The 17173-nt window shown below is 40.9% G+C and overlaps 1 protein-coding gene across 1 annotated transcript in view; it reads right to left on the bottom strand.

Moving 5' to 3' along the window:
- Positions 1-17173, bottom strand: part of ippk (inositol 1,3,4,5,6-pentakisphosphate 2-kinase) — a 66402-nt gene that overhangs the window by 40204 nt on the left and 9025 nt on the right. The window contains exons 2-4 of the mRNA XM_055648272.1: positions 7092-7148; positions 5306-5401; positions 2698-2764 (exon numbers count right to left, since the gene is read on the bottom strand). Coding sequence (XP_055504247.1) covers positions 2698-2764; positions 5306-5401; positions 7092-7148 — 220 coding nt within the window. The remainder of the gene's footprint in view (positions 1-2697; positions 2765-5305; positions 5402-7091; positions 7149-17173) is intronic.

Consider the following 17173-nt stretch of genomic DNA (forward strand, 5'->3'; position numbering starts at 1 on the left):
GGTGTGGGATATTCTATGTGTACCATTAAGGACAATAAAGAATTCTGCACGTTAGTTGGCCCTCAATGAAACCTTCTTGCGATTAGGAAAACATTTGATGGCCATCTCATGTGTTACACAGTATTAAAGGTGTATCCCTGCCACTTAATATTCTGTTGTTTGTTTATCCCGGGAGCCATCGCTCAACACTAATAAAACCATATGAATTACTTAGACCCAGTAACGGTGTTCAAATATTCAGAGGTACTTAGGGAACTTCAATGTATTCCCATTGTAAATATGTAATTCTGCAGTTACCCATATGCACTTAAAATGTTAAAGCCAAGAAGGTAGTTATAGCCAATGAAACTCTAGTTAATTGTCGTCTTTGTACTTAAAAAATAAAATCGCAATGGATATCGAGTTTGGAGATTCTACTGAGGAGATCTCCAAGGGAATGTCTGTTTCACTTTCATATCCACAACTTCCTGGTCTCCGAGTGACTAGGTTCATTCATCACAACACTGATTGGTGGTGTGCTTCAGGGTTCAGTGCTGGGACAATTGCAGTTTGTCATCTATATCAATGATTTGGACGAGAACATACATGGCATGATTAGTAAGTTTGCAGATGACATTAAAACAATTAGTATTGTAGATACAAATATGGTTGTCATAAATTGCAACAGGATCTTGATTTGTTGTGCAGGTGGGCTGAGGAATGGTTAAAGGAGTTTAATACAGAGAAGTGTTGCATTTGTGTCATAACATCGGGGCAGGGTCGACAGTGAAAGACAGAGCTCTGGGGAGTGTTGTAGAGCATGGTGATCTAGGAATGCGGGTACATAGTTCATTGAAAGTGACATCACAAGTAGACAGGGTCATCAAGATGGCATCTGACACATTGGTCATCAGTCAGAGTAGGTCATGTTACAGTTGTAAAAGACATTGGTGAGGCCACATTTAGAGTATTGTGTTTAGTTTTGGTCACCGTTATAAGATGTTGTTAAGCTGGAAAGGGTGCAGAAAAGATCTACCAGGATCTTGCCAGGATACAAGGCCTGAGCTATAGGAAGAGATTGAACAGGCAAGGATTTTATTCCTTGAAGCACAGCAGGCTGAGGGATGATCTTAGAGGTGTGCAAGATCATGAGGAATGGATAAGGTAAATGAACAGTTTCTTTGCCAAAGTAAAGAAACCAAGAACCAGAGGGGCAACTTTTTTTTTAACACAAAGGGTGGTAGGTGTATGGAACGAATTGCCAGAGGAGGCAATTGATGCAGGTACTATCACAACATTAAAGAAACATATGGACAGGGTCAAATGCAGGCAGGTGGGACTAGTGTAGATGGGGCACATGGGCCAAAGGGTCTGTTTACACACTGCATGACTATGACACCTTATAGACGCCCACATCATAAAGACAATTGTCTCAATTGGGGGAAAAGGTGGTCAGTGGGAGAGAGCATCAGGCTTGCAATAACAAAGTTATTTTTCCCCCATGAGATTTTCAAAAATAATTTATTTTGATAGCTGCAAGATTATTTTCATTCCTGCATGCTAAAAATACTAACAGCTGTGTGTTAGATTGTTTAATCATGACATAAAAGCTTGACTGCTTGTCAAGTTCAATAGCTACCCGCAATGAAACTGACCAAATGCATTCTCACGAAAGGGGAGATAAAAAGAAACAGATGCAAGTTATATTTAATCCTATGCAACTGTCCGCTTGTTTTTAGTGATATTCACAAACTACCCATCTTATATTTGGTAAATAATTAATAATTTATCTTTCATGGTTCAAAAATGTCATCTCATATTTGTTCACAATGTCCGCTGGCCATCTCCTTGCATTTCTCCATAGATTTCCACTTGACAGCTATACATTGTCTCCTAAAATTCATAAGTATAATTGAAAAAGTTGAGATCTTTGGCAGAATAAAAAATTGGGCCAGTCTTCCTCTTGATATTCTGCTTAGTCGACGAGTCATAGGAGCAGAATTAGGCCATTCTGCACATCAAGTCTACACCATCATTCAATCATTGCTAATCTATCTTCCCATCTTTGACACAATTTGTAGCTCATGCTACGAGAATGAAATAAATGAAACAGAATTTGTTGTCAATGAATATGTGAAAGTGTATCATGTATATATTAGAAACTCCTTGAACCTTCGGTGAAAATCTTGTCAAACATTTGTATTTGTGCGAGCCAAAATATAATTTTTTTAACAAAAACTTTGTGGATTGGTACCCACCAGTGCATTACATTTGCTTCTAAGGCCAGAGTTAGACCTGGTTTTGGATTCTTATACAATATGGACCACAGGTCACAGGTCACAGGTCAAATATCAGCACTGCCTTTGGTGGACTGTAGGGCTGGCAGGATTTATGCAGTAAGTCCATGTTCGCTGCTCCCCATAGCACCCATCTGCTTGACATCACTGCCCACTTTTAAAGGAACTGAGCCGTCTTGGGGATTCCTGGGAATCAGTGGCATGGTACTCGGAGAGCTGCCAGATGGACAGACCTTGTTGGGAAAGCGACTAATGCAAAGTGTCCTGTATCAATCTTATAAAACTTTATGTAACCAACCCTAGTAACGTTACGAAGAAAATAGAGACTTCCACCATACAAGATAATAATTTGTTTTCAATTATGACTGCTCCACTCCACCGAGTTCCCAACAAAAACTACGTTATTTAATTTCCATCATACCTGGCCTTTCCGGCTGGATCTTCAATGCCAGTTGTCTTACAAAGTCCAGTGGTAGCTGTATAACCTCCTAAAAAGAAAGAGGATTATATTTCTATATAGATTTTTAACTGATTTTACAACTTAACATTACTTTACAACTTAATTTCAAGCAACCCAATTTAAAAGCAAATATCTTACTGTTTAGACTTTGACTGTTGAGTAATCTCCTAAAGTCACAAGTCTTTCAATAATTTAGATTAATCAACAACAGGTAATGTGCTGAATTTTCTAATTGGCAAGTAATTTATTTTCAAAATGTAATTTGTTTAAATGTTTGTCCCACGTAAAGCAATCTGGACAGTGTGATGTTTTATTTGCAAGTTGCCACCAGAGATTTGTCACTTTTTCATCAGGAGTGATGTGTTGCTCATTTCTCTGCATTCTTCCTGTTACAAAAGGGCAACCCTTAAAATTTTGTAAGCATTATCTGCTTCAACACCACAAATATAGCACATACGGCTAATTCACTCAATCACTTTGGCCATTTACATCAAACAATATGTCCAAGTCTAACATGAACACAATTTTAAATGAATATCAAAATACCAACACTTGCTTGCTGTGAAGGAGCCACGTCCACCTCTACCTGATTCTTATGCTCCACCTCTACAGTTCCAGCCGTCTGATGCCGCGTTCACCACCAGTTCCAGCATGTCCCGTACCCCACCATGACCGGAGGCTAGGACTAACCACAAAACTACCTCTCCTGCATGCTCCCCCTGTCGGTCACCACAGGTGTCCCCTGCTGCTTTCCCACTTCCGAGTGCACCACCACCTTTTAATCTTTCTGGCGTAGGGGGAAGAGGGCTTGGTCCGTACGCGTTCGGGCCATATCAGTAGACCGCCTGACAGATACGGCGAGTATGGTTGAATTCTGTGCTTACCATATTCACTCTTTACGGGGAAGGATGTAGATTGGTTTATGCATGGTAGCCAATCATAGTAGAATAGCATCACTAACCCCACCCTACTGTATGATTCAAACTAACACCCACTTCCTACATTAGTCAGTCTTGGAAGCGGTCACGATGTACTAACAACTAACGACCTGCTGTACCGTTATAATATGGATACTGATTATAGATGATCTTGAACTTCAGATTGTGTACTTTGGCTATTTACAATAGGGTTCCTTATTGCCAATTGTTCGCTATGGGGGGGGTGTGGGGGAAGAGGTAAAGATTACGGCAGGGCCAGGAGGGAGGAAATGCAGTGGTTAAACAAGTGAGAATGCAGAGACCGGGGAGCCGAAGTCCCCAGTCCCATAAACAGTGCTCTGAACAGAACAGGGGACCAAATTCATTGCGTCATGAAGTGACTGCTGGGTGGTTGGAGCAAATACTATTTCATTCCATGTTTATCACCACTCAGTGTCAGAACATTTTGTGCTCACTGTTCACAGGGTGTCTTGTTCAATTTATGTTTATAAGCGAGTTTGGTATTCCGGCTGCAGATGCTCAGGTGATAGGTCACTCATTATGAACATTCTCGGCAACTGTGGGGCTGCATTGTGTACGGGCTTGCATTTTGTCCGCGGTCGGGCCCGGGTCTCCGGCGCTGCAGGCGCTGTTGAGTTGCTGCTGGGCCATCCCTGTCTGGAGGTGTCCCTTCCCTGTCGGGGTTGGCCGGCACCGGCTGCAAGTCCAGGGCCGCCGCCACCAGTCCAGGGCTGCCAGCCAACCCGGTGGGACAGGCAGAGGCGAGCCGGAGCCAGGTAGCGGGATGTAACAGCGAGAGAGGGGGCAGATGAGAGTGGGAGGCGGGGTGGGGGAGAGACTGGACCGGGCGGGATAGGCAGAGCCGAGCTGGAGCCAGGTAGCTTGGTGTAACAGTGAGAGAGGGCAGATGCGAGGGGGCAACAGGGGGGGGTCCGGGTTTGATCCTGGCTGCGGATGAGGCGCGGGTCTGTGCCCACTCTCCCGTCTCCGACTCGCATCTGCTCCCTCTCTTTCGCTGTTACACCCCGCTACCAGGCACCCCCATTCCTCACATTGAATATTTTTTTTACACATAACATCATGAATAAAGGTAAGAATTGACAAAGTTTGTACAGCCAGTGCTTCGTTCGTTTTTTCTTTATGGCGAGTGACCTTTGACAAATCCCATGATTCCATGTGTTTTTCAAAATACCGAACTCGCTGATTGGTTATTTACCAACACTTGGCTGTTTTTCCAATACTTATATTTACCTCCCTTACTCGGTTATTGTGGGCAATTGGGAATAACAGACACCATTCCCCCATCCCTGTGATTCCTAAAAGTGAGGGTTATCTGTACAACAAAATGGAAAGAAGGAATTAAAATACTCTCCGGGGTTTATAAAGCATTCTTTACAAAGCCTGCTTTCACAGAAGTGGTTACTCGTGGTCACAAATTGTCAAGACTTTTTTTTTTTGGGAGTGTGGGGGGGGGGGTTGAAAGAGAATGGAAACCCTAAGGCAGCAAAATCTTTTTCATGATAAGTGAAATGCTCATTTAATCTGCCCTTATCCTATTATAGACATGATTTTATCAGTTGGCCAAAATTATTAGTATGTTTGCACGCTTTCATAAATTGAAATTCTCTTACCCCAGGTTGCACAAGGTTATCTCCCAATAATGGCTTCATCACATGTTTACTAAATTCTACAATATTGTTTAGCCGATGGGAAACTTCTTCCAAGGCCTAAAATATAAAATTGAGTGTTAATATTCAAAGTATCATCTGACAATCTTAGATTAAAACTTGCTTTTTGCATTTGATGCACATTAAAATTCTCTACCATGTTTTTAATTTCAACTATTATCTCAGTGCTAGTTGAATGGCGGTGCAGGCTCGAAGGGCCGAATGGCCTACTCCTGCTTATAATTTAAAATAATTGCTATCTTATAATTTAAAATAATTACCCTTAAATTTTCAAAATCATAAATCCATTTTGAAAACAATATTGATCTATGGTTAGCTTATTACATCAGCATGGTGCAGCACATGCAATTCAATCTCATTTTAAACATTCATAACACGTTAACTTTGAATTTTGGAATCAGAAACTGGCATTGTGCTGGTGTGGCTTGATTTTAAATGAAATAAATGAATTTATGATAATATCATGAATATGGCAGGCCACAAGTTTACAAATTGTGGTAGGATACAAATCTTCTGGTGCTGGTGATCTACAGCAACACAGTTCAGTTCAGAACTGCTAGTTTCGGAAGGAATCCATCCCAATTTACACGACAACATTGGGATGCAACACAATGAAGCATGCCAAAAATAAAAGGGGAATTATTGCTATCATTAGCCCCATCTCCAAATAGCCACCAAATAAAACTCATGCATTTGGATTCAATGTGTTCATGAAGCAATTCTGAATGTTTCCTTGCAAAATTTTTTTATCAGATGAACTATTCTACCCCTACACACACTTCTTAGATGAGTAAGATGTTTGCCAGATTTTGCTCTCGAGTTGGTGTGAAACATATTCCCTTGTGGTTCACAAGGAAATATTTTTTTCTACCAGTAAATTTGTGAAGACAAGTTTCTCGGCACAATATGAATAATTTGAAAATAAGGAAGCTCAGTTTGGGCTGGAATTGAACTGAACTGCAAATGAGTTGTCAGTGTAACAGATGTACACAATGCATTCAATTGCATAATTTGTCCATAAAAAACATGAATTGTTTACCAGGTAAACACTAATTTCGTTGACTGGAAATTAATTCATTTTATGCAGATGTTCTTGGTAATAATTCTTTATTTATTGCCAAGAATCTGAGGGTGTAAATTTTTGAACTAAACTTAATTAACAAAATTTGTGAATGTATATAGGAAAGCAACTCAGAGAAGAATACTGAAGTGTTAACTGGATTACATCGGCATGGGTAATAGTTTGACAGGCTAGATTTATATCTATTGCGATTTATAAAAGTGAAAGAGGACTTGATGGAAACACGAGGGGTCTTCACAGGATTGACGTGGAGAGGATACTTCAAACAATCTAAAACTGTGGGTCTGTTCATAAATAAGGGATCACGGGCAACATTTTCTTTTGAGGTGGGTCTTTCCTAAAGGTGGGTGAGGTGGAAGCAGAGCCTTTGAATACTTTAAGGAAGAAAAAGATAGAATAGATATTTTAAGGAAGAAAAAGATAGATACTTGGTAAGCAAGGCAGATAAAAGGTTACTGGCCAACCTTGAGAATGCAGAGATGAGATTATAATCAGATGACCTGTGATTTTATTGAATTCTGTGTCAGGGGCCAAGTGATGTTTTTGCACCCCATTTGTACGTTTCCACCTCATTTGTACGTTTGCATAAGAAGGGGAAAGTTGAATTTCATATTTCCATTAAAAATGTTTTAACAGAAATTATCCTACCTTGTTTGGCTGTGGAAGTTCAATGGGAAACTTTAGAAAACGCAGTACTTGGCAATGCTGGAAAAAAAAAAAACAGAACTCTTAACTGGCCACATTTTAAATGTTAAGCTAAAGTATAAAATGTTTATGATAATTGGTATTACAAAATTAATACCCAGCAGCACCAACAAATCTGCAGTAATCACAAAATAATGTAAAGACATCAATTAAAATTTCTTCCTAATATCTTCAAAGATATTTTGTACTTTTGTTACAAAATGTAATAGAAAGAAAAATGGAAATCTTAGCAAAGTAGCCAAGCACAAATTCTACCTGAACACATTAAAAAAAAAAGGACTGCATACATTACAATTAATGTCCCTTGCGGTTAAGTACATGTGTTTTGACAAAAGACCATTTGACCAGAACACTTAATTCCTTTACCCTTGTCACAGATGCCAACCTGTTGACAATTTCAGCATATTTGCTTTCTATTCCATCATCCCACATCTATAGAATTTTTCATTTGGTGCTGAATGTATGCCCAGTAAATGAACACAGCAAGTAGCAAGAAAATAGGCAGTCACAAAGTGCTAGAGTAACTCAGCGGGACAGGCAGCATGGAGAGAAGGAATGGGTGACGTTTCGGGTTGAGACCCTTCTTCAATCTCAAATCACCCAGTCCTTCTCTCCAGAGATACTGCCCGACCCGCTGAGTTACTCTACCCGAGTTAGTCTACCTTCGATTTAAACCAGCATCTGCAGTTCTTTCCTACCTAAGAAAATAGGCTGGCTCCCCTGCCAAGCTTCCACCACCTATCTTCTATATTACTAAAAGTCTGTTCTTGACCGGTTTTGGCCATCTGTGCTGCGATTTCCAAGATGGAGGAAGATGGAGGAAGACAGAGGGTCACGTTTCTCTGAGCTGCGAATAACACTGAACATTTTTCCCACTCATTAAATGTAAGTGCCCTTAGTGTTTTTACAAATGCTTGCAGTCTCTGCTGTCTATTGGTTCTAAAGCTTGCAAAAAGAAGGGGTCTATTGGTTCTAAAGCTTGCAAAAAAAAATGTCTATTGGTTCTAAAGCTTGCAAAAAAAGTGTATTATTGCTTCTAAAGTTCTTCTCAAATGAAAGTGCCCTTATTGGTTAAAAAGCTTGCAAAAGTGTCTCTATTGGTTCTAAAGCTTGCAAAAAGTGTCTCTATTGGTTCTAAAGCTTGAAAAAAGTGTCTCTATTGGTTCTAAAGCTTGCAAAAAATGTCTATTGGTTCCAAAGCTTGCAAAAAAATGTCTATTGGTTCTAAAGCTTGCAAAAAAATGTGTATTGGTTCTAAAGCTTGCAAAAAAATGTGTCTATTGGTTCTAAAGCTTGCAAAAAATGTCTATTGGTTCTAAAGCTTGCAAAAAAAAATGTCTATTGGTTCTAAAGCTTGCAAAAAAAATGTCTATTGGTTCTAAAGCTTGCAAAAAGTGTGTCTATTGGTTCTAAAGCTTGCAAAAAATGTATTGGTTCTAAAGCTTGCAAAAAAATGTATTGGTTCTAAAGCTTGCAAAAAATGTGTATTGGTTCTAAAGCTTGCAAAAAAAATGTGTATTGGTTCTAAAGCTTGCAAAAAAGTGTCTATTGGTTCTAAAGCTTGCAAAAAAATGTCTATTGGTTCTAAAGCTTGCAAAAAAATGTCTATTGGTTCTAAAGCTTGCAAAAGTATCTCTATTGGTTCTAAAGCTTGCAAAAAGTGTCTCTATTGCAACATTGGCTTGAAGTTGAAATGCACTACTTACTGCAAATTGTGGCTTGAAGTAGAAAAGGCACTACTTACTGCAAATGGTGGCTTGGTTGCTTTGGCTTGAAGTAGAAAAGGCACTACTTACTGCAAATGGTAGCATGAGGTTGACAGGCACTACTTACTGCAAATGGTGGCGGGTGCATTGGCTTGAAGTTGAAAGGCACTATTTACTGCAAATGGTGGCATGAAGTTGAAAGGCACTAACTGCAAGTGGTGGCTTGGGAGCTTTGACTTGAAGTTGAAAGGCACCTCTTACTGCTAATGGTGGCTTGGGTGTGGTTTGAAGTTGAAAGCCACTACTTATTGCAAATGGTGGCTTGGATGCAATAGCTTGAAGTTATAAGGCATTACTTACTGCAAATGGTGGCTTGGGTGCATTGGCTTGAAGTTAAAAGGCATTACTTACTGCAAATGGTGGCTTGGGTGCATTGGCTTGAAGTTAAAAGGCATTACTTACTGCAAATGGTGGCTTGGGTGCATTGGCTTGAAGTTGAAATGCACCACTTACTGCAAATGGTGGCATGAAGTTGAAATGCACTACTTACTGCAAATGGTGGCGTGGGTGCTTTGGCTTGAAGTTAAAAGGCACTACTGTAAATGCACTTCCTGTTTGCACTGTATATTGATTTTAGATAAAACGCTACCACTTACAGCTGTGATTTTTGGCCATCTTACTCAGTCCCCCTCCGCTGAGCAGATGCAGAGAATTCTTCCCATCAATGAAAAAATAAAAGTGTTATTAGTTTTTTTTTAAATGTTGAGAATCTCTCTCCTGTCAATCACTCCATGAAAGCGTTGTGACACACGGGTAGGATGTGGGTAGCGCGGGACGGGCGCATGGTGGCGTGGAGGAGTGTGGAGATGTGCGCGGTATCACGTGGCGCTTCAGGATTTCGTGCTGGACTGAATATTCGCGCTCCACCGGCTTGGCGTATCGCTTACGGACGTGGACGTATTGTGGTCACACGTTGACATCCTGACCTTGTACGTGTAGTGCGTGGTGACGCATGATTACGTCACCGCTTGTAACCATGCGCCACCGCGCGCCGCCCATACGCAATTGGCCACAATGAAAAAATAATTACGCGTAAGCCTCAATGCTTTCAAAGTAATGCCTTTAGAGTAACACCTTAATAAGTATTTTTGAAACATCATTAGACGTTTCAAAAGTTAACATCCAGGTAAGGATTGCAGATTTTATATCCTAAAAGAACACTACTAACCAAATTCGTTTTTTTTTTTAAATAACCACCAACAATTTTACTAACACTATTTAAAAAAAAATTTGCAAACTAATTCTTAAGCGGGCCGAGATGGCCTGTTTCCATGCTATAATTGTTTATGGTTATATGGTTTTGTTGGGAGTCTACTTGCAGAGCCGTTAAAAATTTAAATGCGTATTTTCCGGGCAAATGATGCGCTTGTACTTAACAATTGATGTCACTACGCCAATTCTACTTGCAAGGGCAGGCCTTAAATATTTGAAAGCGTATGATGAAGGGGTGATGAAACGCGCCTACCTTCGCGCATAGATGCTGCTGCACCCGCTGAGTTTTCTCCGCTTTTCTGTGACGGCCATTCTGGGCACAGGTTCCCCTTAAACACAAGAATGTGTTAATCGCTGCTTTAAAAATAGCCAATAATTTGACCGCCACAGGAGTCAGTGGCAATGAATTCCATAGATTCACCACTCTCTGGATAAAGAAATTCCTCATCATCTCCTTTCTAAAGGCATGCCCTTTTATTCGGAGGCTGCGCCCTCTGGTCCTAGACACTCTGACTATTGGAAATATCCTCGCCACATCCACTCATTCCAGGCTTCTCATTATTTGGTAAATTTTATTGAGATCCCACCCTCATTCTTGTAAATTCCAAGGAGTGAAGGCTCAGAGCTCTCAAATGTTCATCATACATTAATCCAATCATCCTTTTATATTCTAATCCTCTCACAATGAATGCTAGCAATGTATTTGCCTTCCTTACTACCGACTCAACCTGCATGTTAACCCGATTACCTTTGGACTCTCAAATCCCTTTACACCTCAGATTTCTGAATCTTTGCTCCATGTAGAAAATAGTCTATGCCTTTACTCCTACTGCCAAAGTGCATGACTGAATATTTTGCTGCACTGTATTCCATCTTTCACTACTTTACCCACTCTCCCAAGTCCTCCTGCAGATTCCCCACTTCCTCTACAGCATCTGCCCTCCACCTATCTTCATAGATCATCAAAGACCCCTCACACCCCAACCATGGACTGTTTGCCCTCCTCCCATCAGAGAGGCGGTACAGGAGCCTCAGGTCATGTACTAGTAGGATGAGGAACAGCTTCTACAATAATACAATCACATTGCTGAACTCGGAGTCCCGCCGATAGATTTCTCCGGTCCCTCCGTCCCCATTGTTTAATTATTCTGTATTTTTTGATTATTCTGCATCTTCTCTCGTTCTATTTTTTTTTATTTCTTTATGCACAACTACTACGGACTGACACAAAAGTGCATTTCATTGTACTCATACTTGCATTTGTGCGATGACATTAAAGTTGAATTGAAAAAAAAAAACCAAGCCGCTAACCTGGCCACAAAGCCATCGATTCCATCATCCAAATCATCAATACATAACGTGAAAGGTAGTGGCGCCAACACAGACACCTGCACAACACCACTCGTCACCGTTAGGCCTCCTTTATTCCCGCTCGTCACCTTCTGCCATTCAGCCAATCTGCTATCCATGCTAGTCTCTTCCCACTACTACCATGGGCTCCCATCTTGTTCAGCAGCTTTACATGTGGCACCTTATCAAAGGCCTTCTGAAAATAAAGGGAAACATCCACTCTGTCCTTTGTCTATCCTTTTTACCTTCTCAATCAAATTCCAACAGATTTTTCAGGCAAGATGCCTCCTTCACAAAGCCATTATAAACTTTGGTATATTTTATCATGTGCTTGTAAATACTCAGAAACCTCGTCCTAAATAATGGACTCTAAAATCTAACCAACCACTGAAAGCAAGCAAACTGGCCTATCGTTTCCCCATCTTTTGCCTCAATCCCTTCTTGAACAGTGGAGTAACATTTGCAATGTTCCATAGCCTCCATATTGTTGCTGTAATGGGGTGACCAGAATAAGTGAGTTCAGTATTCCAAAAAAAACCCAAGGAGTCATGGGATTTGTCAAAGGATATTTGTGATAAAGAAAAAGCAAACAAAGCACTGGCTGTATATACTGTGTATAAATTGTTAACCAATCTACCAATTAATTAATCTAGAATTCCATCAACTCACTAGCTTCCTTTCTTGTTCTGCTGTTCACACACTACTTAGTCCTAGTTCAGTTCATTAATCTGCAATTATGAGATATTCAAAAAGTTAAAGAATTTATTATTTTCATTTAATCCTTAATGTGTTTGCTACTGGAATAAGAAAACATTACTTGTGTTTGAAACATTTTCTTGATGGCAGCCTCTGCCTACAGTTTGTCTGTTTTTCCAGCTTTTTATTTTTAGTCTGTTTAAAAACATATGTTTTGGGGGTTTCTTAGTATTTTCATGGGGGGAACCGTTTCTCCGTCACTTACCGGCGAGGTTGCGACTATTCTCCGAGTCGAGTCGCGTTTCCCCCCGCCACCCACTCCCTCCTCGCAGCCTACCAACTGGATTGGCGCGGCCTTTCCTGCCGGAGACCGGCAAGAGCTTCAGCAGCGGCGCAGCACTGGATTCATCGCGGAGCGGGCGATGCCTTACCTGGGATCACCGTTTGAAGCTCCGGAGTGTTGGGCCTGCTGCTTCAACATCGTGGAGCTGTGATTTGCGGAGCTCCCAGCCGCGGGCGGCGCTGACTTCAACATCGTGGAGACTTGTGACCTTTTGCGGAGGGCTGCCAGTGTGAATCTCCACCCTGCTCGGCCTGTGGACTTCAGGAGCCGCGGTCTCCGGTAAGAAGTGGCCGATTCGAAAGTCCAAGCTGCTGAGAATGTTCTTCCGTTCCGACATCAGAGTTCCATCTTCCTGGCGAGAGGGCCTGAGCATCGGGCCACCCGCAGCGGCGACTGCGGGGGGCTCGGGAGACCCCGACCACGGGTGAGGAGGATGACTGAACTTTTGTGCCTTCCCTCAGTGGGAAACTTTGTGGGGATGTTTATGTTAAAGTCTATCATGTTGTGTTCTTTTTTATTCGTATGGCTGTATGGTGATCCAAATTTCACTGTACCAATTGGTACATGTGACAATGTCTCTTGAATCTGGAATCTCTTATCTTTATTCATAATTTATTGGCAAATATATATTTAATCTGAGGAACAGGGGTGCCAGTTAGCGGGAGAGCAGAATGTAACAGCTAGAAAGAGGGCGCGGTTGCGAATGGGAGACAGGGGGAGAGACTAGACCAGCAGAGAGACATTCTCGGCAGCTGAGCTGCTGCGTGTGTACAAACCTGCGTTTCATCCGTAATCAGGATCAAACCCGGGTCTCCGGCGTTGCAAGCACTGTTGAATTGCTACTGAACCGTCCCCGTTCGAGTGTCGCAACCTGGTCCGGGGCAGCCGGAGATGTCTGGGTGACCCTGGACTGACAGGACACCGGCCCTAAGCAGTGGCAGCCCCAGGCTTACAGCCAGCGTGGAGAAAAAGCGCTAACTCCTGCTCAACTCTGCTCCAACCTGTGGAACCCGTTCCCCGACGGGCCGGGGACCGTCTGCTGCACCTCTCGCCTTATCCAGTGGCTGTCGGTTAGCCCCTTCAGTAGGTATGTTGCAAAACCTACCTGAATCGTCGCTGAGAATCTGCCCCAGCCCGTGTGTGTGATTTTGGCGCTGTTTAGAGGGGGCGGGTTTAAAACGCGATTTTTACTAGGCTGTTCCAATCGAAGATGTTCAGCCTAGTAAATCATTAACGATAAATCGCTGAAAGACCCCGTCGCAAAAGGTATTATTAGTTTTATAGGCCTCGAATAATAGTTATAATAGTTTTAAAATCACTCTCTCAACCCGCGACCTCTCGCAGCCCCAGGGTTTTATAAAGCAAACAATTAAAGGTATGTACCTTATTTTTACATTAAAAGGGGCTTCTTAAGACCCCTTTATACAAAGTTTACTATAGCGAGTAGTTCATTTTGGGCTCTTTATATCCCGCAGTATTTTTCTGGGCATTTGAGGGCACAAATCCAGCGCAATGTGAACGTTCTAAACCAGCGCGTTCACAGGAACCCACTGGAAAGCTGATTTACAATGGACTTTAATTTATAGCAATTGAACACTAAATTCCTTCCATTTGGCCTATAAATGAATGTAAATGAGATTTTAAAATCACGTTTTATTGTGAATTATTTGTGAATATTATTTGGACACTTAGGCTATTTAAAAATGTTAATCATTTATTAAGAACTGGATAGATGTTTAGATCTAGTAATTGAAGTTTGAAATTAGCTACAATTGGGTAACTAACTAATTATATGCTTTAATTTCAGGTCATCCAAGTAAGATTATTTTATATTTGTTTCAGAATGGTTCAATCTATGATAACTGAAAAGTTCATTCAGTTCTCTTAATTTTTAAGAAGGTTATGGGGTTTTGACTGTCCATGATCACAGCTTTTTTGTTCTGTCCATAGAAAATCAATAGGGAACAAGATGCTAATTTCCGAGTATGAAAATGGCCATAACTTTTTTATTACTTGAGATATGAAAGTGAATTAGGTGCCAAATTAAACTTATGTTTATGCTTTATCTGATGGGGTAAATTGCAGACTTGATTTTTTAAATCTCAAAATTTTGTAACATTGCTACCTTCAGTGCCGGCGAAAGCTGAGCAGCAGTCATCAATGCTGATACACACAAAATGCCGGAGTTTGTTCAGAACAAAGTACATCTGCCATGTCTTTGCCCAGATACGTAACAGATGGGAAAAGAATGGAGGGTTATGGTCTCAGTGCAGGTAGATGGGACTAGGGGAGAATAGGTGTTCAGCACGGACTAGAAGGGCCGAGATGGCCTGTTTCCGTGCTGTAATTGTTATATGGTTATATCTATATCCCTTTGTACTCTTTGACGACATTCTTCATTGTCCACAATTGTAGTCACTTCCAAGCTTACTAACTAACAGATCTACATTTTCATCCAAGTCATTTATATATGTGACAAAGAGGTCCCAGCACTGCAGAACAGTACAAGGAAAAGATTTTCAGTCAGAATAACACCCTTCCACTACTATCCTGTTCTCTATGAGTACACCAGTTCCGAATACAAACTAGCAAGTCACCATTGATCCCATGACCCTTATTTTACTGACACCCTACCTTAAGGGAAGGTTTCAAATACCTTACTGAAGTCCACATAGACAACATCCACCAGAATATCAATACACCCTATACCGATTTCATTATCCTCCATGTCCTTCTCTGTGAATACTGAAGCAAAGTTCTTATTTAGTACTTCACCAATATTCCACTAAATGTCCTTCTATAAGTTATCCTGCCTCAGTACCCTAGTTTATAATGTACTAAAAGACTAATCTTTCTTGCTAATGTCATCCAACATAGCATCCACCATAATAAACAGGCACCAGTTTAAAAAGTAAATGACCAGATTCCAACTAACTTCCTAAGTTCTATTATTTATCTACCAATAGTTTAAAGCAAAGCAATGCATCAATAACTAGCTGGAGAAATAATAAAATTGTCTGACGACAAACAGCTCTATCTGTTGAATCCCCAAACAAAAGGGTAATCTACATTTTCCAATTACCTAGCATAATTTTAGTTCTTTAAAGTGAACACGCTTTGATAAACAGGACTGGAAGTAATAAAACATCATAAAAGTCCTGATATATTAAGGATTACTGGAACTATGGCAGCAGAAAAATATATGATTCCTGTATCTAACCTAAGATTTAATATACTTAGAATAAATTGAAGTGGAAAATAGGAGGTGAAGTCATGGTACTTGAGAATGCAAAGGCAGTTGAAATCTAATGCAGAGAACAGCACTACACATAATGTTTGGGACAAAGACCCATCATTTATTTATTTGCCTCTGTACTCCACAATTTGAGATTTGTAATAGGGAAAAAAATCACATGTGGTTAAAGTGCAATGTCAGATTTTATTAAAGGGTATTTTTATACATTTTAGTTTCACCAGCTGTGTTTATACATAGGTCCCCCCATTTCAGGGCAGACGTTTGGGAGACATAGCTTCACAGGTGTTTGTAATTGCTCAGGTGTGTTTAATTGCCTCCTTCATGCAGGTATAAGAGAGCTCTCAGCACCCAGTCTTTCCATCACCTTTGGAAAATGTTATTGCTGTTTATCAACATGAGGACCAAAGTCTGCGATTCATGGACATCACCAGTTGCTGGGTGTCTTTTCTGGTGATGCTCTGCCAGATCTGTATTGCAGCCATCTTTTGCTGATGCTTGTTTTGGGGGCTAGTCCCCTTCAGTTTTCTCTTCAGCATATAAAAGGCATGCTCAATTAGGTTGAGATCGGGTGATTGACTTGGCCACTCAAGAATTTACCATTTTTTAAGCTTTGAAAAACTCCTTTGTTGCTTCAGCAGAATGCCGGTCAATGAGTTTTGAGGCATTTGTTTGAACTTGAGCAGATAGGATGTGTCTATACACTTCGGAATTCATTATGCTACTACCATCAGCAGTTGTATCATCAATGAAGTGAGCCAGTACCTTCAGTCACCATACATGCCCAAGCCATAACAACCTCACTACCTTGTTTCACAGATGAGGTGGTATGCTTTGGATCTTGGACAGTTCCTTCTCTCCTTCATACTTTGCTCTTGCCATCACTCTGATGTCAGATAAGCTTTGTCTCATCTGTCCACAAGACCTTTTTCCAGAACTGTGGTTGCTCTTCTTGGCAAACTGTAACCTGGCCATCCTATTTTTGCAGCAAACATGTGGTTTGCATCTTACAGTGAAGCCTCTGTATTTCTGTTCATGAAGTCTTCTGTGGACAGTGGTCATTGACAAATGTTTCTGATCTGTCGGACAGGTGTTTGAGGATTTTTCTTTATCATAGAGAGAATTCTTCTGTCATAAGCTGTGGAGGGCTTCCTTGGCCTGCCAGTCCCTTTGCGATTAGTAAGCTCACCAGTGCTCTCTTCCTTCTTAATGATGTTCCAAACAATTGATCTTGGTAAGCCTAAGGTTTGACTGACGTCTCTAACAGTTTTATTCTTGTTTCTCACTCATAATGGCTTGTTTGACTTTCATTGGCACAACATTGGTCCTCATGTTGATAAACAGTAATAAAAGTTTCCAAAGGCTACGGGAAGACTGGATGAAAGGATTAAGGTTAGGTATATAA

Source organism: Leucoraja erinacea, chromosome 16, assembly GCF_028641065.1.
Source record: "Leucoraja erinacea ecotype New England chromosome 16, Leri_hhj_1, whole genome shotgun sequence".
Classification (NCBI taxonomy): domain Eukaryota; kingdom Metazoa; phylum Chordata; class Chondrichthyes; order Rajiformes; family Rajidae; genus Leucoraja; species Leucoraja erinaceus.